The 27,401-nt window shown below is 49.7% G+C and overlaps 1 protein-coding gene across 1 annotated transcript in view; it reads right to left on the reverse strand.

Annotated features, from left to right (window-relative positions):
* Nucleotides 1–2,414: 2,414 nt before the first annotated feature.
* CRISPLD2 (cysteine rich secretory protein LCCL domain containing 2) overlaps nt 2,415–27,401 on the reverse strand; it is a 66,429-nt gene continuing 41,442 nt past the window's right edge. Inside the window, exons 11-15 of the mRNA XM_082607685.1 lie at nt 26,803–26,846; nt 24,613–24,685; nt 22,145–22,220; nt 14,744–14,877; nt 2,415–5,024 (exon numbers count right to left, since the gene is read on the reverse strand). Coding sequence (XP_082463811.1) covers nt 4,970–5,024; nt 14,744–14,877; nt 22,145–22,220; nt 24,613–24,685; nt 26,803–26,846 — 382 coding nt within the window. The 3' untranslated portion in view covers nt 2,415–4,969. The remainder of the gene's footprint in view (nt 5,025–14,743; nt 14,878–22,144; nt 22,221–24,612; nt 24,686–26,802; nt 26,847–27,401) is intronic.

Raw genomic sequence — 27,401 nt, forward strand, 5'->3', positions numbered from 1 at the left:
TCTTATCTCTTACACCACATGACCCCTTCATGGCCCCCGGTCAGCCTCTCTTTACTCTAAACCTTCCTGTTCTATCACGATTCCTCGTGATAAACCTAGGAATGGGCACGTGACCCATCAGTGATGAAAGGGATTTAGAAACAAGTCTGCTGGGTGATCCCGGGAAAGATTTTCTTCCCTGAGAAAAGAGAGAATACTGTGAGAAGGAGGACCCGCCCTCTCTTCCCTTCGTCCCGTCTCAGACTCAGTGTGGGGACGGTTTGCGGCCAGTGGCCGTCCTGACCACAGAGGACGGGGCGAGATTTGCAGGGATGCTGACCAGGTGTCCCGACATCTGTGAGCTGCTGTCCCCGAATCATCTCCCTCCTGACTTCTCACATAAGATATCTGAACGTTTTTCCGAGCAATGATTCTGCAAGTGAACCAGCAGGAGAATCACCCTGAGGGCTTGTTAACTCCCAGAGGTCTGACTCACTGGGTTTAGGCTGGGGCCTGAGAATCTGTCTTTCTGACAAGTCCCGGGGCTGTTAGATGTGCTTTGTGTTATCTGCAGCCCCAAAGCATGCCAACCAGTACACAGAGTTGCCATTATTAGTCAAGCACCTTTCAGCCTACAGCTCCCCTGTAATCTCTGCGCTGCGGTGAGGATGCTGTGAGAAATTCCCATTTCCTAGATGAGCAGCCTGAGGTCCAAAGAGGCAAGAGTGACTTGTCTGAGGTCCCTCGATGGGTAAGAGGTGGAGCAACCCAGGGACTCCCAAGTCCGTGCTCTGTCCCTGTGTCACCTTGTGCCAGAGCTCCCTGTCGGGGGTTCCCAAGCAGTGTGGTGCTGGCATTCAGCCTGCTTACAGCACTCCTGCAGACCTTTGCTGCGTCTCAGACGGATTCTGCAAGAAGGAAGGGCCAGCTCCCTCCTCAGCTGCCAGTACATCGTTTGTAAGTTGGAGGTTTGGGGCCCAGAAGTTTGGGGCCCAGGATTGTGGCATCCTGGGAGCTCAGAAGAACTTCCAGAAACAGGAGGAAGAGGTACACCAAGGAAGGCTGCAGATTCTGCGGGAGGAAAGCCGGAAGGAAGGCTCCCAATGCCCTGGGGTTGCTGTCAGTGGGGATGGGGAGGGCATTTCTACAGCCTTGACAACGCATTCGTCAGAAACCAGCATTTCCCAAACATCAGTCACTATTACCCCATGTTCGTGGGTTCTGCGGCCCACCTGCACACCTGCTTATGTGATATTTTAGAATCAACATTTAAAAAGCCTTAGATATACTTATTAAAAAGGAAAGCTGGGAGGGCTTCCCTGGTGGCACAGTGGTTGAGAGTCCGCCTGCCGATGCAGGGGACACGGGTTCGTGCCCCGGTCCGGGAAGATCCCACATGCCGTGGAGCGGCTGGGCCCGTGAGCCATGGCCGCTGAGCCTGTGCGTCCGGAGCCTGTGCTCCGCAACGGGAGAGGCCACAACGGTGAGAGGCCCGCGTACCGCAAAGGAAAAAAAAAAAAAAAAAAAAGGAAAGCTAACCCCGCCATCAATGAAAATGAGAAGCACTTGTTACAAATAGAAGGCGCATGAAAGAAAAGGCAGAGGTGGATGGCGAGAAGAAAAAGCAAGGAGCTCCCAAAATCGCTTGTAGGTGACAGCGTTTGGAACACAGGGGGACACACGACTCAACTGGACAAAAAGGGGCTGATGCCTGGGAAGAAGGTGACTGTTAAGGACTGAATTGGGGTCCCCCCTCCCCAAATGCATAGGTTGAAGCCTTAACGCCTGATATGACCGTATTTGGAGATGGAGCCTTTTAAGGAGATAAAGTTAAATAGAGTCTACAGGATAAGGCCCTGATCCTATAGGACCCGTGTCCTTATAAGACGAGGAAGAGACACCAGGGATGCTCGAACAAAGAAGAAGGTGGCCATCTGCAAGCCAAGGAGAGAGGCCTCAGGAGAAAGCAGCCCGGCGGCCCCTTGACCTTGGACTGCCAGCCTCTGGAAGTGTGGGGAAATAAACCTCTGTGGTGTGAGCTCCCCCGCCTGCGGCGCTTTGTCGCGGCGGCCCAAGCTGACTAGGACGGTGCTGGAATGAGGCTAAGCCTGTCATACTCACCACGCAGAGTGTGATTTGCAGGTCAGCAGTCTCAGCGCCACCAGGAGCCCGTGGAAACTGCAGCCCCTCAGGCCCCAGCCCAGACCTGAGGGACCCGGAACCGGAACTTGCGTTTCGACAAGCCCCGCCCCCGCCCCACGTGATTCACGCACATCTCAGGTGAAAATACTGCAACAATTAGCATCTGGACGCCCCGAGCGCCACGTTCCTGGGAGGAGTGGCGTAGAAAAAAGTAACAAGCCTGCAAGGAGGTTTTCATTGTGTTATTCCACAAACTGCTGAGATGTGTCCGTAAAAGATACGTCCCAGAAACGTTTTAGAAATCAAACCAGTTTTATTGAAACGACAGCAACGTGGTCCCTGTTCATGCGAAGCACACACAACATTTACAATAAACTTTTGTACATAGGAAGTAGTAAAATACATCATTTTTCATAGAAAAAAGCACACACGTAAGCTGCGGGCTGAGTGAGCCTACAGACAGTATGAAAAATCAGAACACGACGGGGAACAAATCAGGACACCAAAAATTTTCATTTTGGGGGGCCCAGTAGCATTGTTGGCCGGAGTTATCATGTGTTTATGGGTGAAGTGCTTAAGGCACGATGGTCCTTTAAACACGCTAAATTAGAAGGGGGTCCCTGATTACAAGGTCTTATACTTTGTAGCACTGTGTCCATTTCCGGAAGACAAATGGTTCCAGTTTCAAAATGTTTGTGAAGGTGAAAAAGACAGCAAGGTCTGGTTCTGGGCGAGGACTTTCTAGCCCATTAGACGGGCCGGTTAATGAGGAACTCGGGAATTTTATTTCAAAATGAGAGTGTCCACTCATATTGGACGTTTCAGATTCTTCCTCCGGCAGGATGCTTCAAAAGCAAACCTACTGAAATTCCCCGGGACCGTCACTAATTCTAAAAACCCAAGTTTGCAGTCTGGACGTGGCCACAGACATAAAAGCCTGGTGACAAGCGAAAGTCCGACAGCATAATACCTAGCATCCAGAGGGTTCTTTGGCAGGAACTAGACGCGGTATCTGACAGTCTGACCAAATTCTTCCGCGCTGACATTTGGAGTCGAACAGTCAGTACTTACGAATTATAAGAAGCCACAATGCACGAAGCAAAAACACAGTCCTGCTCATTTCAGCTCGGTCAAGCTAAGAGTTTCATTACTTTTACAAACTCCTTCCGTGGGAGGGGGGAAAGCTATTTACCTTCTGTTTCTTCACTAATTAGGGTTGCCCTGAAACAACACACCAACTTGGTTCCCCAGGTGGAGTTCCTTGTCCAGACTATCTTAGGTTTTGTTTGTTTTTTTGTTCGTTTTAAACTTTCTGCTAGTTCTTTTGCCTTTGAAATATTCTGAGGGAGAGTGAAATCAACTTTGAAATCAGCATCCACAAAAGTGATCTACCGGCCAGCCTGGTGGAGGAGGGTGGAATTTTACCTTCTGCAAAGAAATGCTATTTACAAAAGGGTATTTTATTTCACTGTGGGTTTGGGGTCTAGGCTGATGATGAAGTTTTGTACAGTGATGGCAGCCAGAGAGCACCGCACTCCTCGGAGCCTCAGGAACATTTGGCAAGAACTGTTTCACAAAAATAGGAAGAGAAATCCTTCAAGTGTGTTACCATCTCTTGCTGTTATGCCGCAGGATGGTTTCATAACGGCAGGCTGTCCCTCTTCCCAGAGCTGCTAACCTCGGCGAGGAATGTACTGAGGAATGAAACCATTCCTCTCATTGCTAAAAAATAGGTCATCCGACGGATGGGAAATCTGCACAATTCAAGGCCATTTTTTAAAGGCAGCGACAAAACAGCCCTTCTTTGGCTGTTCTTAGACATCTCAGTGGAACCCACAGAGACAAGGAGTTGGAAAGAAAAAAGTGGGCTGCAAACAGAACTGTTTGCCAAGCAAAGACCCTGGTGGGAGACACAGAAACCAGTCTGGGCAGGGCGTGAACCACAGCAGGGAGGGGATCAAGAAAGGGTCCTGGGGCCTCCCTGGTGGCGCAGTGGTTGAGAGTCCGCGCGCCGATGCAGGGGACACGGGTTCGTGCCCCGGTCTGGGAAGATCCCACATGCCGCGGAGCGGCTGGGCCCGTGAGCCATGGCCGCTGAGCCTGAGCGTCCGGAGCCTGTGCTCCACAACGGGAGAGGCCACAACAGTGAGAGGCCCGCGTACCGCAAAAAGAAAAAAAAAAAAAAAAAAAAAAAAGAAAGGGTCCTGGTTCATTAGTCCTCAGTGAGACCAAAGGTCACGGCAGCAAAGAGATGGGCCACGTGGACGAAGGGAAGGACCAAGACAAGATACATCTCTGGAGTTACGGCTGAACTCGAAGTAAACCAGCACTGCTGTGTATAGAACCAGCCTGCACAGAGCAGGACGGGAACAGGACAGATGCCAGGGCAGAGTCCCCTTGTTCCGGCCCGTTTGTCTGACCAGCAAACATGAAACCCATTTTTCTCCATTGGTGGGGACGGCCTGGGTTTTTTAATGTTTTAAATAGCTACCTTCTACTCCATCCCTGAAACTCCCCCGAGCGTTCTCAGTTCGCCCCTTCCCACACCCGTGAATGCCTCGCAGCATCAGCTCCAAATCCTTTGGAATCCTCTCTCCATCCACAGAAGAACACCTCTCAGGGGGAGACCCCCGGGCCTCAGCAGCATGGTCACCGGCTGTCTGCTCAGGACCCCAAGGATGCTCCCCTGTGTGGAACTGAGACCAAGGCACGGTGGATGGGACACAACGCCAATCAAAGGAAGTTTCCTGACTCTCCATATCCCCGGCCCACCCCCCAAATGACAAAAATAAAAAGCGAACCCCCGAAGCCCTCTTGAAGACGCCCCCTTCTCCCCGACCCTGCAAGCTCACTGCCTGACGGCAAAGATCCGGAAGGCCTTTCCATCTCCAGGGGTCCTCAAGCTGAAAAAGAAGGGAGAGCACATGTTACCGAAAGATCTGCAGGGATGGAGCGGGGAGGGGGGGGAACTGGGTGTCCCCAAGTCCCTGCGGTGGAAGAAGCATGGCCAAGGGACAGTTGGCTAAGCTGTTGGGAGCAGAGAATGCCCCAGCCGGGAGCAGCCGGCAAAGCCCTTTGCCTCTGCAGATGCACCTGGGTCTCAACTGAGGTCAGGGTCGTTAACTTGGAATTTGCTGGCCCCTGTCTGCCTGAACTGAACCCAGCCTCCAAGACTTCTGCCTGGTTTTTGGTACCACCTGTCAACCCAGAGAGTGGCCACCTGCTTGACCGATGAATAGGATGGCATTATAACAATAATGCACGTGCTCCTGTTACTAAAATGGGCGCACTGATCCCACTGGGCTCAGATATTGTGCAAAGGACTTTCTATACGCCTTTACCTCCTTCCAATGAAGAGCAATTAGTATCCCTATTTTGCAGGCAAAGGAGAAATTAAATTTCTGCAAGGTCAACACAGCCAGTAAAAACCACCCACTCAAGATAGGAGCTAAATCCTTTAGCTAACTGAACGCCTTTAAAAAACAACAAACAAACAAACAAACCAAAACTTCATTAAGATATAACATGCCATGAAATTCACACTTCTGAAGTGTACAATTCAATGATTTTTAGTGATGGGGGGGCGGGGCTAGTGCAATCATCTCCACAATCCAGTTGTGGAGTGACCCCGGGCTGCCCCGCTCGTTTCTCGAAAGCTCAGATTCCAGGGCCCTCCTCAGGCCTCTGGGCTACAGGATTTCCCTGGGTCCTCTGCCCAAATGACTAGTCTGGGAGAATCACCCGGAGCTACGAGGCACTCAGCTGTTCCACGTGGTGGGTAAGCCACAGTGGGGACCATTGCCAGGCTTTCTGATGCTGACTCACTACCAGCAATTCTACAGACGGGGCAGTGGGTGCCTCCACGCACAGGGCCCCCCGACAACCCAGGGACAAGGGGCCACTCAGGCTGTCGTCCAGGCTGGTCCCCTAAGGTTCCTGGAGGTCCTGCCCAGTCCTACCAAGCATCCCCATTGAACAACTGGCCCATCCGGAAGGCACGAGCAGGCCCCGCTGAACTGGGTGTGGATTTCTCAACACATCACACAGCTGGCGGACTAGGTGTCATGTGACACCAGCTGTGGTCCCTTCCACTGCTTCAGGCAAGGCCGGCGGGGGGGGTTCCCTATTGTTCAAGCTTCAAACATTTACTGAGCTCTAGTTCTGCTAGAAAAGTTGCCAGTTGTGTGTGTCTGATGAAAAACAAGTGTGATCACATAAATTATAAAATAATCTCCTTTTTTAAATCTTGCCCTCTGACTCTTTTTAGCCTAGTTTGTAGCTCCCACAGGTGTCGAAAAGGAATGTAAATTGGCACAGCATTTCTGGACAATTTTCACAAAAGGTACTGGATGAATTTTCTAAAAGATATTGAACAATTTTCGTAATGGGCATTAAAACTCCTACAAGCAGTTCTGAACAAATAGCTGAACTCAGCATTTTGTCTGTCATTCAACCAGTGTTGACTGAAGACCTACTATGTACAGGCATCAAGTTGGGTGTCAGGGACACAGGGTTAACCAGACCGATGGGATGCTTGCCTTCATGGAGCTTATACAGTCTGGGGGGTGGGAGATCAACAGCTAAATATGTGTGAGAAATACAATAATTTCAGACAGTGGTGGGTCCTGGGAGGAAAACAGCACAGGGTGACGGGATCAGATTAGATCGGGGAGGAGGGCTACTGGAGACCCAACAGCAGGAGGACGCTTCCTCGGGCAGGTGGCATTTGTATGTAGGTCTGAACGACGTGCGGGCCCAGCCATGGGAGGTATAGGAGCTGGGAGGGTCCGGGGTTGGATACTGGCAGGTGCAAAGGCCCTGAGGCGAGATCTTGGTATCCAGGAACAGAGAGAAGGCTAGTGATAGGTACTGCTGTGACAAGGAGGGTGATGCACCAAGAGGGTGGAGAAGTGGGTGGGGTGGTGGTAGGTGTGGACTGCCCGGTAAGGGGCGAGGATTTTATTCTCAGCCCTAGGGGGCAGGGTATCAACAGGAGAGAGACACACTGTGCATCCCAGAAAGAAGTCGATTTGGTAGCTGTGGCTACTCTGATAAAAGGAAGTTACCTAAGAAAAGTGTGGGGAAAGCACACGGGCTTGTGCAAAGATGTTCTTTGCTGTGCTGTTTGCAAGAGCAAAAGAAAAAAAGGAAACAACCCAGATGTCAGTCATCTGGGTAAAGAAATGATGGTCTGGCCACACAATGGAATAGCGTGGAGCCACAGAAATGACAGCATGGCTATGTCAGGCATTGGAAATGTCGGAAAGACACTCACAACCTGCTGCCGATTGAAAAAAAAATAATGAACCGAACGATGCAGAGAGTCTGATCGCTTTTTTTTGTAGAAACAAAAACAAAAAATAAAACAAACACATAAGAAATAAGCTGTTAGTGTGTAAACAGAAAAAAATCTGGAAGGGAACATACCAGAATGTTTATAGTGGGTGTTTCTGGCTATGGGGTTTTCCATGATAGTAATTTCTTTTCTCTCTTTTTTTTTAATTTAAAAAAATGTTTTGGCCACACCACGCGGCATGCGGGATCTTAGTTCCCCAACCAGGGATCGAACCCTTGCCCCCTGCAGTGGAAGCACGGAGTCTTAACCACTGGACCGCCAGGGAAGTCCCATGATAGTAATTTCTTAATATTATTTTCGCTATTTCTTGAAGTTTCTCTAATCTTATTATGAAAAGTAGGGGGGAAAAAAGGAAGGGAGAAGGAGAGAAAGGAAAAGAAAGAAAGAGAGAGAGGGGAAGAGAGAGGGAGGGAGAGAGGGAGGGAGGAAGGGCGGGATGGATGGAAGGGAGGGAAAACCAGCACAAAAATCCCCTCGCAGAACTGGGAAAGAACCTCAGCTGGACTGAGAAGCTTCTGGGGCATCCCCTTGGGCTGACTTAGTGCCCAAGGGTCGCTGACCTACTGGATGAGCTGGGATGGGTGCTCTGGGAAAGGTCGAGTGTCTGCAGCCTCGGGTGGTGTCACCAGCCCAGTCCCGGTGAGTGATTCCAGGCTTCTGATGGCCACTCACTCTGCCCTCGGCTCCAGGGCTCAACTCTTCGTGCCAGCAGCTGTACCCAGCACACACACCACCATACCCCAGACGCCGCCTCCATCCTTTAAGTAATCTTACCCCGTCCATGCCTCACAGCCCCGCACGAGATCTCTAGGGCTCCTTCCACTTACAGAGAGGGAACCAAGGCTCTGAGAGGGGATGTGATTTGCCCCAAATCCAACGCCTGTTCCAGGTACAGCTGGGAGGTGGACGCAGGTCTGTCGATGCTCTGGGACCCTTTCCCAACCCTTATCCTAAATGGGTGGGCTGTGGCCACGCCATCCCTGAGGACCACGCTGGCCGACCCCGTATCGCAGTCGGGGGACTCAGAGGCTGGGAGCCCCTCGGAGGCGGGAAGTTGCAGGTCCTCCAGGAGCTGCAAGGCATAAGGCTGCGTCCTGGAGGCTCACTCCTGCCGGTGAAAATTACTCAGGCAGGAATTGATCGGCGTGCGGCAGCACACAACACAGACTGGATTAAAGAGAGAGGACAGCCAGCCATCTGTCCTGGGAGGGACGGAGGGGTCATCCACCGGTTGGCCGCTGACCCCATGGAGTCATGGAACCCAGCGATAAAAGGATGGCAGAGTGGGCTTCCCTGGTGGCGCAGTGGTTGAGAGTCCGCCTGCCGATGCAGGGGACACGGGTTCGTGCCCCGGTCCGGGAAGATCCCACATGCCGCGGAGCAGCTGGGCCCATGCGCCATGGCCGCTGAGCCTGCGCGCCCGGAGCCTGTGCTCTGCTACGGGAGAGGCCACAACAGTGAGAGGCCCGCGTACCGCAAAAAAAAAAAAAAAAAAAAAAAAGGATGGCAGAGTATTGCTCTTCTGGCTTTTAAATGTGCAATATCTTATTATTAATATCACTTATATGTATGCATGTACATATTTGTATTTATATATGTGTGTGTGTTATACATACATATACAATTTTTCTTTTTAAGATTCTAATCCTGTTCTCCCCCAGTCTCACCCTCTACTGATCTTCCAGGAAAATTCAAGAGTCGGACACAGTTTCAGATCTTATCTGTTGGACCTTGGGGTGGTTAATCTATTTCTCTGAGTCTCACTTCCCACGTATGTAAACAGGGTCCATAAAAGTACCCCCTCCTCAGGGACTTGGTAGGAAGTGAATGAGCTTATCCAGGGAAAGCATCTGAGTCAGTGCCTCGCATTTAGCAGGCGCTCAAAGCCCCACGGATACCGTCACCCTGCCAGGTTTAAGCCTCATTCTCACATCAGGAGAACGGTGGGTACATGCACGGCAATGAACAAGTTATCCACACAAAAGCCCAATCCCCAAGGAATCATCAAACCTCTTCATCTTATTTCATGAAATCTGAAATATTTTTTAGAGAAAAAAATTTCAGAGCAGGGTGTATACATAATCTCCATTTTCATTTTTATGTGTGTTGCCCAGGGAGAAAAAAAGGCCTGGAAGAGCTCTAAATAAGCAGTTCACAGAGGTTAATGGGGTGCCTGCAGGAACTCTTCTTTTCTAATCCCTAGACATATTATTTAAATAATAAGTATGTATTTCTTTTCTAATAAATATTTTTAGGGTGACAAACAAGTATACCTTAGGACTGTAAGGCTCACCCCAACCCCTTCTGGGAAGGGCCTGTGTCCCAGGGTCAACGACTTGGCTGCCGTGAGGAGTCCTGTGTGCTGGTGACAAGCATGGGTGCTGGAGCAGGCGTCCTGGGTTCAAGTCCTGGCCCTGCTGCTTGTTGGCTGAGTGACCTTGGGCAAGTTGCTTTACCTCTCTGTGCCTCCCTTTCCTTACTGATAAACTGTGGTCCCCGCCGCATGGGGCTGTTGGGAGGACGAGATGAGCTAATGTGTGTACAGATCTTAAGAGCGCTGGGAAGCGGGTACAGGGAGGGAGGGAGATGGCAGAGGAAACCAGTGCAGCCTGGGTCCAGCCGGCCTTGGGGAGAGTGCTAAGCTCATTCGGTCTGGAACTAACAGCTCAATGGTTTCTGCTTCCCAGAGTTTCTGGACATGTCAAGAGATTTTCAGACGCCCAACCCTCGAGACTCCCGGAGCTCACAGTGGCTACCCAGTGCTTGAAATGCAGCTCGCCCAAACTGAGACGTGCTCTGTGTGCAAATACCCGGTAGGTCTCCTTTATGAATAAAGGAGAGCACAAGTTTCTCATCAATACTTCTTTTATTCATACGTATTGAAGATAATATTTTTGATACACTGGATTAAATGAAATATACTCTAAATTCTCCCTTCTGTTTCTTTTTACTGTGATTACTAGAAACTTTAAAATCCCATATGTGGCTCGCGGCACGCGTCTGGGACATGCCGCAGTAAACGGAGGCCCCTGAGGATGAAGATTTTTGTCTCTTCCGTCCCTGACATGGCTCCAGCCCCGAGGACAGTGCCCAGTACACAGGAGCTGCCCCAGAAATGCTAGTTCAGTGAGTCTACTATTTGGATAAAGGTCCATCCACATATATACCAGCAACCTCTGTAAATAGGGTATATCTGTTAAAACCAAGTGACCAAGGATGTTATCTGTCATTGTGTGGTATATTTCCCAATCTCATTGTAAAGTCTGCCTTAACAAATGGTCCTGGGGGCTTCCCTGGTGGCGCAGTGGTTGAGAGTCTGCCTGCTGATGCAGGGGACAAGGGGTTCGTGCCCCGGTCTGGGAGGATCCCACATGCCGCGGAGCGGCTAGGCCCGTGAGCCATGGCCGCTGGGCCTGCGCGTCCGGAGCCTGTGTCCCACAACGGGAGAGGCCACAGCAGTGAGAGGCCCGCGTACCGCAAAAAAAAAAAAAAAAAAAAAAAAGGTCCTGGTCTCAGAAAAAATCCTGAACTGATATTCATCCCAATGTCCAGCTTCTTTCCGAGAACATCTGGACAAACCCTGGTCCCAACATCTGAAGCTCTTCCACACCCCTTTTCCTTCCCTTCCTTCATGGGCACGTGCGTGAGAGAGAAAGTGCCTGTCCTCTTACATTATCCCAATTCTGCATGGTCATCTTTCAAAACTTTCAGGAAATCCTCTTCTAAAAACAGACAATTGCTAAACCAAAGCCACTCTGAAGCAGAAACAACTTTTGGCCCATGTCCTGAGAATTCTGTATAGGAGGTTTTGTTTGTTTGTTTGATGGATTGAAGGATTCCCTAAATTTAGAATGCAGCTTGCTGTGAACGGGTTGCTATATGTCCAGTGTCCACATCTCCCTTGGGACTGCTGTGACCACTCCAGGGTCTCAGCAGACACTGGGGACAGAGCCACCCTCCGGCCCCAGGCTGGGTTCCCAGAGCTCGTAATGGGAACAGGCTCTGGGGAAATTTCTCAGCCCTCGTCTCTATGCAGAGGGCCACTGAGGTCCCATCTAAACAAGGGGAGGATGGGGCATGGCCCTGCCTGGGGCATTCAGATGTCTCTGTAGGAGCCACGTCGCCAGGGAGGCACCTCCAGAGAGTAAGATGGGGCACCGCTTGGTGTACTCAGCTCCCTGGTACCTCCCTCCATAGCCATGATGCCTGTGCCCTGCTACTGATGTTGTCATTTCTGCATGGTCTGTCCCCCAACTAGATGATAAGCCCCACCAGGGCAGAGATCAGCCTGTGTGTTCCCTGCTAGGTCCCAGTGCCTGGGACATCGTAACGGCTCACCACGCATATGCCACCTGATGGGTGAGTGCAGGTGGAAAGGATGGATGCCAGGGCAAAAAAATAATTCCTGTAGGATGCTTTTGCCCTTGTCCAGAAGATAATCCATGTAGGTTATTTCCTACAATCGAGTTAGTTGCCCCTACATGAAAAGAACATAGCGTCTTGAGGTTTGCAACAGGCCTTAGAGGTTATGTCATAGCAACGAGGCCAGCGGATCTATCGGACACTTACTCAGAGCCACTGCGGGAGTGCTTTGCACATACTGTCTCATTTAATCCTCACAGTAGCCACTGACAGAGGAGGGACTGAAGCGTGGGGAGACTGCCTGCCCAAGGACACCCAGCTGGTGAGCAGCACAGCGGGCTTGCAAACGCCATCGGACGCTGTGTGCCCTCCTGGCCTGGCCTCTTCCCTCTGTACATGCAGGGCGGACTCCATCATCCTGGTGCCCACGGATCCTAGCACCGGTCCAGGCCACCCTGAATACGTAGTAAATCAATGACTCTTCATCACAAACTCTCAGAATCATGGACAGTGCCGACTGTGTGCCAGGGACATGGTCACCCTTGCATCACCCTCACAGCAGCGGCTCTCACCCTCCAGTGGGCATCAGGACTCCCAGAGGGCAGATCCATGCAGACTGCCCAGCCCGTTCCCCGAGGGTCTGTCTGAGGTGGGCCACAGAATGTGCTTTTCTAGCAAGCCCCCATTGATCTGGATGCTGCTGGCCTGGGAGCCACTTGGAGACCCACTGTTTTACCACCACCCCAGGGGGTAGGTGCTATCATTTTCCCCTCCAAAGCTTGGGAAACTCACCCAGACATCACCACAGATTTCAGCACGCAGGACCTACTCAGGGGGAAAGGGTTCGAGAAGGAAGGGAGCAGAATCTCCACTCACTAAAACTTTTCTGAATAGTGCGGTGGGCATCAGCCACCTTGGGGCCTGGCAAAGGCTGCCTGGAAGAAGATACAGTCGGCCTTCCGTATCCGCGGGCTCGGCATCCGCGCACCCACGATTCAGTCATCTGCGGCTGTGGAGTCCGTGGATGCAGACAGCCTCCTGTACTCTGACACTGTATATAAGGACCTGAGCATCTGCAGATTGGGGTATCTTTGGGGGATCCTGGAACCAAAGCCCCGCAGATACCAAGGGGCCACTCTACTTATAATGACAGCGCAATTTGGGCGGGTCCTTTGGGCAGAGAGAACTACAGGTGGCGGGGGAGTTAACAGTGGGGAAGAAGACACTTTCGGGGAGCCCCTCTCAGTCCCTAACCCTCCCCAGACACCCACCTGTGTCCCAGCCCTGGGATGGGGGTGGCAGCTGCTGGGGTCTTCTCTCTCTAAGGTGGGAATAGAAAACAAAGCCCAGCCTACCAGCTTCTCACCAAGACAGTTTCTCTTAAAGGGGCACAAAGAGCTCAAGAGATTGGTGTCCTGGGATTTCTTTCCAGCCTGGCCAGGAAATTCCACCTAATCAGCTGCTTCATTTCCCTCCCATTAAATCAATGGAATTTCCCTTCATTACGCTTTTCCCAAACAGAGGTTGCAAACTTTGAAGGAGAAAATGCAGAAGCTCTTAACTCTAGCTCAGAACCCTGGGATTCTGTGTCACTTGATTTTGCAGGGTCTTCCCACACCTGGGAAGCACCATCCTGAGGCTCAAAGCGCCCCAGGAGGCTGGGAGGGTGGGGACAGCCGAGAAGTTCCCTGGAGCCGTGAAAGCCCAGGCTTCAAGGGACCCGACAAATTTTGTATTCTTGATTTTACATTCCTTTTCTAAAGCGGTCCCTCAAATATAAAATCTTCAGCATTCCCCTCTGGTATGGGTGAACTGTGGCCCCCCCAAGTTTATCTGTTGAAGTCCTAGTCCCCGGTACCCTCTGAATATGACTGTACTTGGGAGACAGTGACTTCAAAGAGGTGATTAAATTAAAATGCGGTCATTAGCGTGGGCCCCAATCCAACGTGACTGGTGTCCTGGCAAGAAGAGCTAGGCGGGGTACTTCCCTGGTGGCACAGTGGTTAAGAATCCGCCTGCCAATGCAAGGAACATGGGTTCGGGCCCTGGTCCAGGAAGATCCCACATGCCACGGAGCACCTTAGCCCGTGCGCCACAACTACTGAGCCTGTGCTCCAGAGCCCGTGAGCCACAACTACTGAGCCCGCATGCCACAACTACTGAAGCCCACGTGCCTAGAGCCCGTGTTCCGCAACAAGAGAAGCCACCGCAATGAGAAGCCCGTGCGCCGCAAGGAAGAGTAACCCTCGCTCACCGCAACTAGAGAAAGCCCGTGCAGCAGCAAAGACCCAACGCAGCCATAAACAAACAAACAAACAAACAAACAAATAAAAAAGAGCTAGACAACATTTCCATCAAGCTTCCCAATAGCCCCCTAAAGTGGAGACTATGGTTATCCCCATGTCACAGGCGAGGAAAGGGAGGCTCCGGTGCCCTGCTCAAGGTCACAAAGCTGGTAAGAAGCAGAGCCTAGGTCTGTTGCACTCCAGACTCGGCTCTTATTTATGTAACGAAATGCAACTACATTCTGATGTAGCTATACATAACCACTGTGTGACTATAATTTGATCCCACTGTTTTGTTGGGAACGTGGGCAGGGGGACGCACACACACATATAGAAAAAAGACCCTTTTTTGGGACACACAACAAAAATCTCAGCAACTCTCCCAGGTGAGAGGTAACAGATGGTTGTTTTCCTTTGGGCTTATCTGATGCCTCTAAATTGTCTACAAAACATGTGCTGGTCATAGAGAAAAGTTCTTATTGTGAAAAAAGAAAGGAAGAGAAAAGAGAAAGACAGGCTTGTCCTGGGTGTTCTGATATTTTAAAGGGCACTGTCTTTGGCCCTCCTCCAACGCCCCTCACTGGTCTTGGGTGTCGAGGGTCCGTGGACGCAGCCCTACCTTTCAGACTGAACTCCGTTCCTGAGAGAGCCCACGTAGGTCTTCTTTTTATCAACGGGCATCACGTCCACGTAACCCCCGCTCTTGTTCCTGATGACTCCTGCATGCACGGCGGTCTTACAGATGCTTGAAGTCTGAAAGCCCAGGAAGAGGTGTGATCAGTGTCAAGGTCAGGTGCTCGGGTGAAGAAGCCCTGCTGGGGTCAACGGTTACTTGGCCTCCTGGCCGGTGGCCAAGGAACCCCTAGGAAGTAACCACGGCCTAGGAAGTAACCACGGCCTAGGAAGTAACCATGGCTACCTGGATTCCTCAGTGGTCTCTCCAGGGAGACCTGGCCTCATCCATCCATTCATTCATTTGTTCATTTTATCAACAAATATTTTCTGAGCACCTACTATGTGCCGGGCACTGTACTGGATATAGGAGGATTCAGCAGGGAACAAAATAAAGACTCTGCCTTCATGGAGTCAAGGGAGATGGACAAACACAAACAAGGGACTCAGGCTATGAAGAAAACAAAACCAGATCATGAGATAAAATGGCTGGTGGAGGGAACTCTTTTTAGAACGGTTAACAAGGGAAGACTGCTCTTGATGTGACATTTGAGCTCAGATCAGAGTGACAACATGGGAACCAGCCACAGCCATGGGAATATCTCTGGGCAGAGTGTCCCAGGCAGACGGAGCAGCTCGTGCAAAGGCCCTGGGGTGGGAATGAACTTGCCATGTCCAAAGTACAGAAGGAGGGACAGGGTGGCTGGAATACAGTGAGTCCAGCAGAATGTGGCAGGAGAGGGGGAGAGGTGAGAAGGGGCCAGTCACGTGGGTCTGTGAGGGCCACAGGGTGGGGTCTGGGTTCATTCCAGGTGCCAGAGGAGCCACTGGGTTTTCAAGCAAGGGTAGGATGTGTTGTTTTCTAAAGTCATCAAATCATCTAATTCCTGGGTAACAAAATTGTCAAGTTAAACTTTCTTTAGGGTCTTCACTTATCCAATAGAAAAATGGTCCTCAGATTGGACTGTCTGAGAGTAACTAATCAACATTTCCCAAAGTTGGGGAAATTCATTCAGGGGTGGGATGGCTGGTACCTGCTAAAGATGCAGGCTCCTGGGCCTCACCCTGAGCTACTGACTCAGAACCTCCCCAGGTGAGGGCCAGGTGACCCTGACACACACTCAAGGTTAAGAACCAGGTGGGTAGCACCCTCCTGCCTCTTCCACGGTCGTTGCGTCTGGCCTGTGCTGGAACCTGACACTGGCCTTGGCAGTGAGTCCCCACCCTCACTGCAGCTCAGAGCCACCTGCAGCATCTTTACGTGAAGATGATGCCCAGGTCCCCGCCCTTCCCATCCCTCCCACCCCCAGATTCAATTGCTCTGGGGTGAAGCCTGAGACTGAGTGTTTTAAACACTTGCTGGGTGATGGTCAGGTGCAGCCAGGGCTGCAGACATGAGTGGAGCTAATCCATCTGTGGGGTGCACAGCCTCCTTCATGCTAAGTGGAGCTATCGTCGACTCTGAGCTTATTAAATACCAGCCTGGGCTGCCTTTTGTTTGTCATCTCATTTAATCTTCCAATGACATGGGTGACTACTGTTATTCCCACTTTACAGGCCAGAAAGCACAGGCTCAGCAAGATTAGATGACGCTGCCAACGCCCTGCGGACAGTTCATGGTTTGGCAGTGATTCCAAATGAGATGTGGCGGACGGCAAAGTCTGTGCTTCTACGGTTGGCAGAATAAAGGCCCCCAAAATGCCCATCCTCATCCCTGGAACCTGTGGATGTGTGACCTGACATGGCACAAGGACTTTGCAGATGTGACTAAGTTAAGGACCTTGAAATGGGAGAGGATCCTGGATTACCCAAGTGGGCCCAGTGGAATCTAAGGGGGTCCTTACAAGAGGGAGGTGGGAGGTGAGAGGGTCAGAGGCAGACAGAAGCAGCATGGGAAAGACCCAACAGCCTTCCAGACTGTCAGCTCCTGCCACGTCCCTTCAAAATCCAGGTCATTCCAGACAAGTTACTGGTTTTGCAGAAGAAGGAAAAAACGCTCACAGCAGAAGGCCCCGCCCTGCCTGCTCCCTGGGAAGTTAATACTGCTGTTAAAAGGCGGAGAGTCTCAGAGTTGAAAGGCCCCCTCATGCTAAAGACAGGAGAATTGGATTTCTTGGTTTCCACCACTAATTGACTTGAGTAACTGAAGGCCAGTTTTTCTAACCCCGCACAAACATGTCTTGTCTTCAGTAAATAAATTAAATGGATGAGGGCACGGTTCCTTAGCCTGAAGTGGACTCTTGGGCGGGGGGTGGTCTGTGAGGCCCTGAGGCTACAGGCATAACTCTGTGGACCTACAGGGTCAGCAAGAACTTTCAAGGTTTTAGCACCGAGCCCAGGAAACCCCGCATCTCAGGCAAACTGGGATGGTTGGTCAACCCTGTCAGCACAAGGAAGCCTTTTTATCCCCCTGGAGGAAGGATCCACAGCTTTTCAGTTCTCAGAAGGGTTTGTGCCCCCAAAAGATTAAGCAGCAATAAATCTGCCACCATCTAAAAGAGAGGCAGGGAGACTTCGGAAATGAAATGATCATTGTGGAATCCTTCGAAGTTCGCTGCGAGCGGGGCTGAGCTGTGGAAGCGAGCGTGGGTGGGGCTTCTCACCGGCAGGCAGAGCTGGGATTTTTTTCTGTCTCCCTCAGTATTGCTCACCCTCTGAGTTACCAGCCCCAGGGCCTGCCTGGGGAGGCAAATCCTCTGATGGTAGCTGCCAGGAGGTGGGCGCTTTGGTGTTGTGGCCTCTGTGACAGTCCTTTGCCCCGTCCCCGGAGGATTTCTGGGCACGAGAGGCACAGGAGTTTCCCATGATAACATCAAGCCGTGGGAACGGAAACCACACACGCACAGCCTGGTCCTCCGCCCTGCACGGGCCCAGCGATCACTGCACGCGTCTTCCACCGCTGATGCTGGACAAACCCTTTCCTCCCCTTTCCCCCTACCTCTTCCCACCCCTCTCCTCTCCTGCTTCTTCCCCAGAGGTACAAGTTATCTGCTTGCTCTCCTCAGGACCCAAGGCAACACCGATATCTGAATATTTATCAACAACCACTATCAACAAAGATCTGGTCTCAGCAACCCTGTCCCCACCACGTGTTGTCTGTGTGGTCTTGGATGACCTATTTTAACCCCCAGAGCCTCTATTTTCTCAGTATAAAGTGAGGATCAGGGGCTTCCCTGGTGACGCAGTGGTTAAGAATCTGCCTGCCAGTGCAGGGGACACGGGTTCAAGCCCTGGTCCGGGAAGATCACACATGCCGCGGAGCAACTAAGCCCGTGTGCCACAACTACTGAGCCTGCGCTCTAGAGCCCGTGAGCCACAATTACTGAGCCCACGTGCCATAACTACTGAAGTCCGCGCACCTAGAACCCGTGCTCCGCCACAAGGGAAGCCACCGCAGTGAGAAGCCCGTGCACCGCAACGAAGAGTAGCCCCTGCTCGCCACAACTAGAGAAAAAGCCCGCGCGCAGCAACGAAGACCCAACACAGCCAAAAAGAAAATTAATTAATTAATAAAGTGAGGATCATCATTGGTAACCCTTCTGAGCATTAACCACGGTGGGCCCAGTTCTAGGTGTTTCACATGATTGATATGGCAATCTCCCAATAACCTACAAGGTAGGTATTTATTATTATTATTATTATTCCCTCTTAACAGGGGTTAATTGACTTGCCCCAAATCACTGGGCTAGCAAACAGCAGAGCTGCGACTGCCACCCAGAGCCAGCAAGCTGCATACTACTCTACAGGGGTCAGTAAGAACCTAAGAGGGCCTATCGAGACGATTAAGTAAGATCAAGGGCTAAATGCAGGCTTGCACACAGTAAGTGCTCAATAGATGTTAGTTAATAAGACAAATATCACCATAATCATCAACATCACCATCACCATTATCGAAAATTCTCAAGGGACTGTCATCTCTAACCCATGGTCCTCAACGTGTAGTCCCAGACCAGCAACATCAGCGTCACCTGGGAACTCGTTGGAAATGCAGATTCTCTGGCTCTACCCCAGACCCCGTGAGTCGGAAACGCGTGGGGTGGGACCCGGAACTGTTTGAACAGCCCTCTGGGGGATTCTGATGTATGCACGAGTGTGAGAATTTATCCAGCCACGGAGGGAGATAGGACAGATAAGAAAACTCAGGTTCAGAGCAGGGAAAGGCCTGTCCACCATCCCACGACTGGTAAATGTCACAGCTGGGGCTTCAGTTTGCATCTTCTGACCCAGACTTCGTTCGTAGGCTACACCCTGCTGCTTCTCCTGCCTGCAGCTCACCACAAAGTACGGGCCCTGCCAGCTAATGCACTCCGGGGGAGCAGGCGGGAACTGCAGGCGCTATTAGGCCCTTCGAAGGTCTGGAGACAACTCTCCCAAAATAAATCTCTCAGCTAAACAGACATTTTCCAAAAGGCATCATCATTTCCCAGAATACAGAGTGACCTAGAAACCAAGGCCAGAAAAGAACCTCTGAAATGGAGGTAACTTTCTCTTTCTCCCTTTCTTCCTTCCTTCTTTTATTCTCTGAAGAGCTGTTTAAGCACTGACTACTGACTACTGTAGTATTTTTGCTGATTTATTCTTTCAACAAACATGAATAGAACAATTATTGTGTGCCAAGCCCTGTCATGAGCACAGTGCTTCCAAAAGCTCAAAACCCTAGTGAAGAAGTAAGAGACTGTATACAGGTTTTCACAAACAGGCCTGTTCACACCTGTGTATTTATGAGTGTGGGTGCATTCAAACAAGGCAGAACAGGGTAGGGAAAGAACAGACCCTAAGGCAAACTACACCCTCATTTGCATCTCGCCTTTGCCATGTACTAGCTGTGTGATTTGGGGCAGGTTATTCTGAGCCTCACTTTCCTTCTCTGTAAGATGGGGATAACAATACCTAGAGATGGTGTTTTGTTTTGTTTTGTTTTGTTTGGGTACGCGGGCCTCTCACTGTTGTGGCCTCTCCCGTTGCAGAGCACAGGCTCCGGAGGCGCAGGCTCAGCGGCCATGGCTCACGGGCCCAGCCGCTCCACGGCATGTGGGATCTTCCCGGACCGGGGCACGAACCCATGTCCGCTGCATCGGCAGGCGGACTCTCAACCACTGCGCCACCAGGGAAGCCCGAGATGGTGTTTTTTAAGAGCCTAAGATATAGTAAAAAGTAGCCTTATAATATTACTAAATTTTCATCAAGTTCTCCTTGTATTTCTAAAATTTTTTTTCTTTTTCTCTTTTCTTTTTCTTCTTTTTTTCTTTATACGTTTAGCTGCTACACTGTTTGGAGCAGACACATTTGATTTTCATATCTTCATAAATTGTACCTTTTGTGCCACTGCATTACGAATTGTCTTGTCCCGTTCAGTAAGTTTAACTTTAAATTCCACTTCCTCCGATAGCAATATTGCCACTCCTGCTTTATCTGTCTGTTTTTTTGTATTTTGCTGGAATCATTTTGCTCATCCCTTTATACTTCAAGCACTTGAAAATCGAAGATGCTGTCTTTTAGTAGCAGATTTGGGCTCAAACATTTACTATAACAATTGATATACATTATTTTACTCCTTCATTAAACTTTTAGAACTCAATTTTGAATTAGCAGCTTTCAAGGAGAAAAAAAAACTTATTTAATCGGGAAAGAAAAAAAGATGGGAGTGGGGGGCAGGTAGCCACAAAGGTTGCTTTGACTTTGCAGAACTCAGTGAGCTCACGTTTACAGGAATCCAGAATAAATGAAGGCAGATGGGGGTGAAGGTGATGGTCGTGGGTGAGGGAGAACAGTAAAACTGAAGGCTGAGCAAAAATGTCAGCTGGGGATGAGCGATGCTGATCTCATCATGGACTTTTAAATCTAGAAGGTTTCCTGGACTAGAAAATCCCAGCTCTGGCTCATTCTACAGAGAGATAAACGACTTGGCGATAAGATCAAATGGGGCTTCCCTGGTGGCGCAGTGGTTGAGAGTCCGCCTGCCAACGCAGGGGACACGGGTTCATGCCCCGGTCTGGCAAGATCCCACATGCCATGGAGCGGCTGGACCCGTGAGCCGTGGCCGCTGAGCGGGTGCGTCCGGAGCCTGTGCTCCGCAACGGGAGAGGCCACAACAGTGAGAGGCCCGTGTACCGCAAAAAAAAAAAAAAAAAAAAAAAGTCAGCTGGGGATGAGCGATGCTGATCTCATCATGGACTTTTAAATCTAGAAGATTTCCTGGACTGAAAATCCCAGCTCTGGCTCATTCTACAGAGAGATAAACAACTTGTCAAGAAGATCAAATAGGGCTTCCCTGGTGGCGCAGTGGGTGGGAGTCCGCCTGCCAACGCAGGGGACACGGGTTCGTGCCCCGGTCTGGGAAGACCCCACATGCCGCGGAGCGGCTGGGCCCGTGAGCCATGGCCGCTGAGGCTGTGCGTCCGGAGCCTGTGCTCCGCAACGGGAGAGACCACAACAGTGAGAGGCCCGCGTACCGCAAAAAAAAAAACAAAAAAAGATCAAATAGTCTGTTGGTCAGAACTGTGACCACAGTCACATCTTCTGGGTCACCATGTCCCTAAAGCCTGGACCACCGGAGGGAGCAGACTGCTTTCTGTAGGATTCACTTCAGGAACATCAGCCTATGCTATAACTAAATTATTATATATAGGATGGATAAACAACAAGGTCCCACGGTATAGCACAGGGAACTATATTCAATATCCTGTGAAAAACCATAATGGAAAAGAATATGAAAATATATATGTGTAACTGAGTCATTCTGCTGTACAGTAGAAATTAACATAACACTGTAAATCAACTATACTTCAATACAAATTTTAAAAAAGGAAAAGAAAAAGAAAAATCAGGCTAAAGCTTCCTTGCTAAAGTTAGGAGGGAAAAATGGAAGAAAAGACTCCAATATAATAAGAGTGGTTCTTGACAAGTAGTAAATTGGAGGTAGTTTGTATTTTCTTCCATGTGCTCTTAGCTCAGTGTGTACACAGCCACAAAGAAACGCAGTGAGTAGAGTGGATGAATAGCTATAAATGCATCAGGAGAGCCAGAAAGGTTATTAAATATCTGGGGGAATGAAGTGTGTGATGCACGGAAGGCTTCACATGAAAAAAGCATGTCAGTAGAGAAGCAGAATTCAATTTACCAAACTCTGAAGCCACCTGTGTACGAGGAGGTATACCTGTGTCTATTCATTAGCACACATTGGTGGAAGTTCAAAGACTTCTGTAAATGGAGAAACTAGGGCAATGGTAGCAAAAATGAGTGATCTAAATTTAGTTAGAGACACAGGAATGGGATCTCAAGTTTCTGGTGTCCAGACCTTGGAATGTGGTTTTTGTGGGGTGGCAGCTGAAAAGGCCAGAATACTCACGTCTGCATAGATGTTGGTTCCGAGCACGGGAGCCCAGTAGGATGGCTCATCTTTGCAGTGCGCCGGACAATGAACTCTGGAAAACAAGAAGCATTTAGGGGATGGTTATAATCAGCAGAAAACAAAATTTCTTGAGAAAAGCAGCTGGCCCTCTTTATTTGAACGTCAAGATTTAAGTACTTAGGTGAAAGGCAACTACCACACGGTTTACTCTTTAAGAAAAAAATACGCCTCTCCTACCCTAGCAGTGATAAAAAGATATTCTTCCTTAAAAGTGCATATAGAATTTTAAAACCCCATATGGGGAGGCATAAATTGGGAGATTGGGATCAACATATATACACTACTATATATAAAATAGATAACTAATAAGGATCTACTGTATAGCACAGGGAACTCTACTCAATACTCTGTGATGGCCTGTATGGAATAGAATCTAAAAAAGAGTGGATATATATATATATATATATGTATAACTGATTCACTTAGCTGTACACCTGAAACTAACACAACGCTGTAAATCAACTATACTCCAATAAAATTTTTTTAATAAATAAATAAAAATTTTAAAAACTGTAACTAAAATGAAAGGAATTAAAGGTTTTTGGGTCATTTGCTGGTTGATTACTTGATTAAAATTGCTGGTTTACTCAGTGTACCTTAGTAATGCATGCTTTCTGTTTCTTTTTTCTGACCAGTCACTTATTAATAAAATGGAATATCTTTATGGAAAAAAAAAGCCATACGACAAGACATGTACAAACAGCAAGGTGAAAGGAAATACAAATCTAAGAGAGGGGAGTATGGGATTGTAAGGGGTTGTTCCTCCCATTCTTGGATGTTGGCTGGTTCATACTGTGGCTACATTATGGAGATTACGATCAATAGATTTTTTGGAAGGCCACTTCCCTGTGTAGGGGAGGAAAGGGTGGAGGCCTTCACCTCCGTGAGTCACAGAATATTCCAGGCAGGGGGCACTGATAACCCGGGGCAGGAAGGGTCAGCTCACTGCTGTGTCAGTCAGCACATCCCTGCCATAGGGGATGAGGAGAGGGCCTCAAACTGGAATCTCACACCAGGAAAGAGCATGAGCTTTACTTAAACAAAGGTCTTTTGTCTTTATCCGGAACAGGTACACCATGGGCTGGAGCCCAGGGACCAAGGAGCCAAAATGGCAGCCGGAAGCCCTCTGGCTTGTGAGTAGCAAAGGGGAGGATTCAGGAACCCCATCTGGTCCCCTCACTGGCCCCCTCCCGGGGCTCTTCCCTGCTCACACCTCGGGGTTCTCCACCTGTTAGGTTTCTGTTTTGTTTTTGTTTTGGCCATGCCGCACAGCTTGTGGAATCTCAGAGCTACATAACCCGGCTTCTGACAGGATCTAACAGGTACGCTGGAGATACCCCTTCTTTTGTTCTGATGCACCATCCTCCCAAAGCTCAGCCAATTCAGGTTTGGGCAGATGCATGGAAAACCCACTCCTTAGACAAACAGATTGCGGTACATCCACAGAATGGAACGCCTGCCACTTGGCCACATGAAAGGATAAACAAATCACCGATTCACTCAACAACGCAGAGGAATCGCAAAGCACTGTGCAGAGTGGAAGAAGCCAGATACACAAGTCTCCGTGCTGTGACAGCTCCATGTATATGAGATTCCAGAAAAGGCACGATTATACGGACAGAAAGGAGGTCAGTGGTTGGCAGGGATGTGGGTGGGAGTTGGAGGGAGGGGGGCGGGACTACAAGAGAACCTGCTGGGGTGCTGAAAATGTTCTCTGCCTGGATCGTGGTGTACATTTGTCAAACACATCGAACTGTATACTTTTAACAGGTGGATTTTGTTGTGTGTAAATTATACCTCCAAAAAGCTGAGTTTTAACGAGCTAGTTCTAAAGGGACCCATAGAAAGCATAACAGATCAAGTACAAGAAGCAAAGAGCTGATTCCAAGGGGACCAGTGGCACCCAGCTTCCACAGTTCTCTGCTGATCTAAGAGGCCAAGAATGACAGGTCCCAAGGTCTGTCTGGGGGGCTTGGGAAGAGCTTGGTGGCAAATGAAGTCAAATACTCTCTCCTTCGAGTGGAGGTGACATCTAAAAGGGCAAAGTCATCTTTTCAGTTAAGTTCCCAGAGCAGGGCCCTGGGGCCTGGCTACACACGGGGCTCACCCAGAAGCTTCTAAAGATGTGGATGTCCTGCTGGGCCACGCCCGGAGACTGGGATTTGTTCTTTTAATACCTCTCAGGCAATTCCAATGTGCAGCCAGGGTTGAGAACGAGTGGTCTCAGGGAGAGGCCAAGTGGGTCCTTGACTCGGAGCACAAAGCGACTGACTTCCTGGGCGGACACACACCAGGGCCACGTCTAGAACTCAGCTGTGCGTGGCTCCGGGCAGGGACCGCAACCCAACCTGGTCCTTCTTCTCTCGGCCCCCATGTTTGCCAATCCAGATGCCAGGGAGCCTTACCTTGGGCAGTGGGTCCCCGGCTTCTCATATGGGCAGAGCTGGGCCACGGTGGTGTAGCAGTCCAGGTCCTGCACTGTGAATAGGAACACGTAGGGGGAAGGGTCAGGTCACGGGCAAGCCTGAGCCTCAGGCTACTGGCCTGTGAAACAGGCTGCTGGACAACGGGTCCTAGAGGTTCCTTGGGCCCCCGAACTGGGATGAGAGCTGGGATGAGGCCCCGGCAGGTGGCAGGCCCCAGTGCTCCTGGCACCCCCCGCCAGGAGCACTCTAGGGATGAGATAAAACCCGAGGCCCAAGTGTTTTTACAGGTCAAAGGTGTCATCACCCTAAACAGTTTCTCTGTGGGGCGAGCAAACTTTTCAGTTGCGTCGTGCTTTTCCACCTGGAAGCCTCTGCCTCTACTTTATCCTGCTGGAGCCTCATGGCGTGTATTATACTAATGATACAGATGGGGAAACTGAGGTCCAGAAAAGCTAAGAGACCTCCTGAGGCTGCACAGGACATGGTTGAGGGTCCATGTTTCTGATTCCCAGCCTAGAGCTCTTTGCTCACACCCTTCCCAAGGGGCAGGTGACCCTTTCCTTCAAGGTCACATGTTGTGTTTTAACAACAGATGTAAGAAAGCGGTTCTAACACTGGCCACCTGTAGTCTCTGACAGCCTGTCCTTGTCCAGTCCAGGGCTCGGCAAACTCTTCCTTAAAGAGCGAGAGAGTAAACATTTCCAGCTCTGTGGGCCCTACGGTCTGTGTTATAACCACTCAGCTCTGCCATCGTAGCAGGAACCAGCCACAGACAATGTGGAAAGGAATGGGTGCGGCCAGGTGCCACTAAAACTTTATTTACAAAACAGTCAGCAGACAGGATTTGGCCTTGAGGGTTGTAGTTGGCCCACTCTTGGTCCAGCCTATCACTTGGATGGGCCAGGGGTCTATGCAGCAATCCAACAAGGGGACTGGTTTACTACACCAAGGGTCTGCTATACAATGGGATGCTGGGGAAATCATTAAACTGAGGTTTAGAAGTCCACTTAAAGGTATAGAAGACTATTCTTGATATATTATTATTTGAAAAAAAAATCAAAAAATCAGGTTACCAATTCCATTTCAATTTTTAAAAACATATCAATGTATACATTACCAATGTACATACTCTTAAGGCAGAGGGAAAAGAAACACTACAGATGTCCACAAAAATATTCAGAGCAGTCATCTCTGAACGGTGGAATTTAGGTCTTTTTTCCAACAATTCTCTGTATTTTTAAATTATCTGGAATAAACAGGCATTATTTTTGTAATAGGGGGAAAAGCTGCTATATGTTTTTATAAAGATATCTAACCAGATATTCTTGTATCCAGGGTAAATGACAAGAATTGGTTTCCCAAAAGAAGAAAGGGTCAGTGGGCAAGGATCAAGGAGAGGGTCCAGGGGAGGGTGCTGGGTGGGGCACCCTGGCATGCCCGCCTGCCTGAGGCTATTCCAGTCAAGTGTCCAGTCTGGGCAACTATAACCCAGACCCCAATTCTGGTTACAGCATGCTGTCCCATGGATGCATGCCACCCTGCCAAATGAACATCCCGAAGGCCATACAAAAAGCTGGGCCAGAGACAGCAAGTATGGGCCACGGACTTCCCCACGTTTCCCTCTTGTCCATGGCAGACATTACTAATCTATCAAGCTCCGTGCTCTGCTGAACCCAGAATGAGGCCTCAGAATCCTTCTCAAAACAAGGCTCCAGGTAGCCACTATCACTCACTAGAAATTGACACTCCCTATGCAACCTATTAGCTACTCTAGACCCAGGCATTAGTATTTCTGTGACAGTCAGCTGGGAACCCATGCCTGTGTTTCAGGTTAGCTATCTAGGTCCATTGCCAAGTTCAGATTTTTTTTTTTACCGTGCCCCACGGTTTGCGGGATCTTAATTCCCAAACCAGAGATTGAACCTGGGCCACAGCAGTGAAAGCCCCAAGTGCTAACCACTGGACTGCCAGGGAACTCCCCCTAAGTTATGATATTTTAAAAAACTAGTTAAAGAATAGACCTCCTCAGGAACCTCTTTACAATGCTGAGAACAGCAACATCAGCAGACATGGTAAACATTAAATCAATAACTAAGAGGAATGAAATTCCAGGGAAACCCAAGATAACCCGTGTATTGCAGTCATATAAGAAAAGACTGGCCAGCTTACCTTTTACTTCTGACACCGTGAATGAGCTGGAGGGCTTGTATTTGCTGTAAAAGGAATCATTAGGTAAATGCAAACAGAAATGCGTCTAAAAGTACACGCTTGTTCCTGCACTTATTTTATTTATGGCCTCAACTTTACATTTTCCTACTTGTTTCCCATCAGCCTGAAAGCCCTTGGGACATTCTAGAGCAGGATCTAGAATGAGAACATTCTAGGGCAGGGCTCGTTAATTTTCTTTGTGCCAAGGAGCCCTCTAGCAGCCTGGTAAAGCCTACGGACACCTTCTCAGAACAATGATTTTAAAATGCAATGATAAGTTTAAAAGATTAGAAGGAAATCAGGTATTATTATTATTATTTTTTTTTTTTTTTTTTTTTTTTTTTTTTTTTGCGGTACGCGGGCCTCTCACTGCTGTGGCCTCTTCCGCTGCGGAGCACAGGCTCCGGACGCTCAGGCTCAGCGGCCATGGCTCACGGACCCATCCGCTCCGCGGCATGTGGGATCTTCCCAGACCGGGGCACGAACCCGTGTCCCCTGCATCGGCAGGCGGACTCTCAACCACTGCGCCACCAGGGAAGCCCGCTGGGTATTATTAATAT

Source organism: Mesoplodon mirus (genome assembly GCF_964341445.2).
Source record: "Mesoplodon mirus genome assembly, chromosome: 19".
Lineage (NCBI taxonomy): Eukaryota > Metazoa > Chordata > Mammalia > Artiodactyla > Ziphiidae > Mesoplodon > Mesoplodon mirus.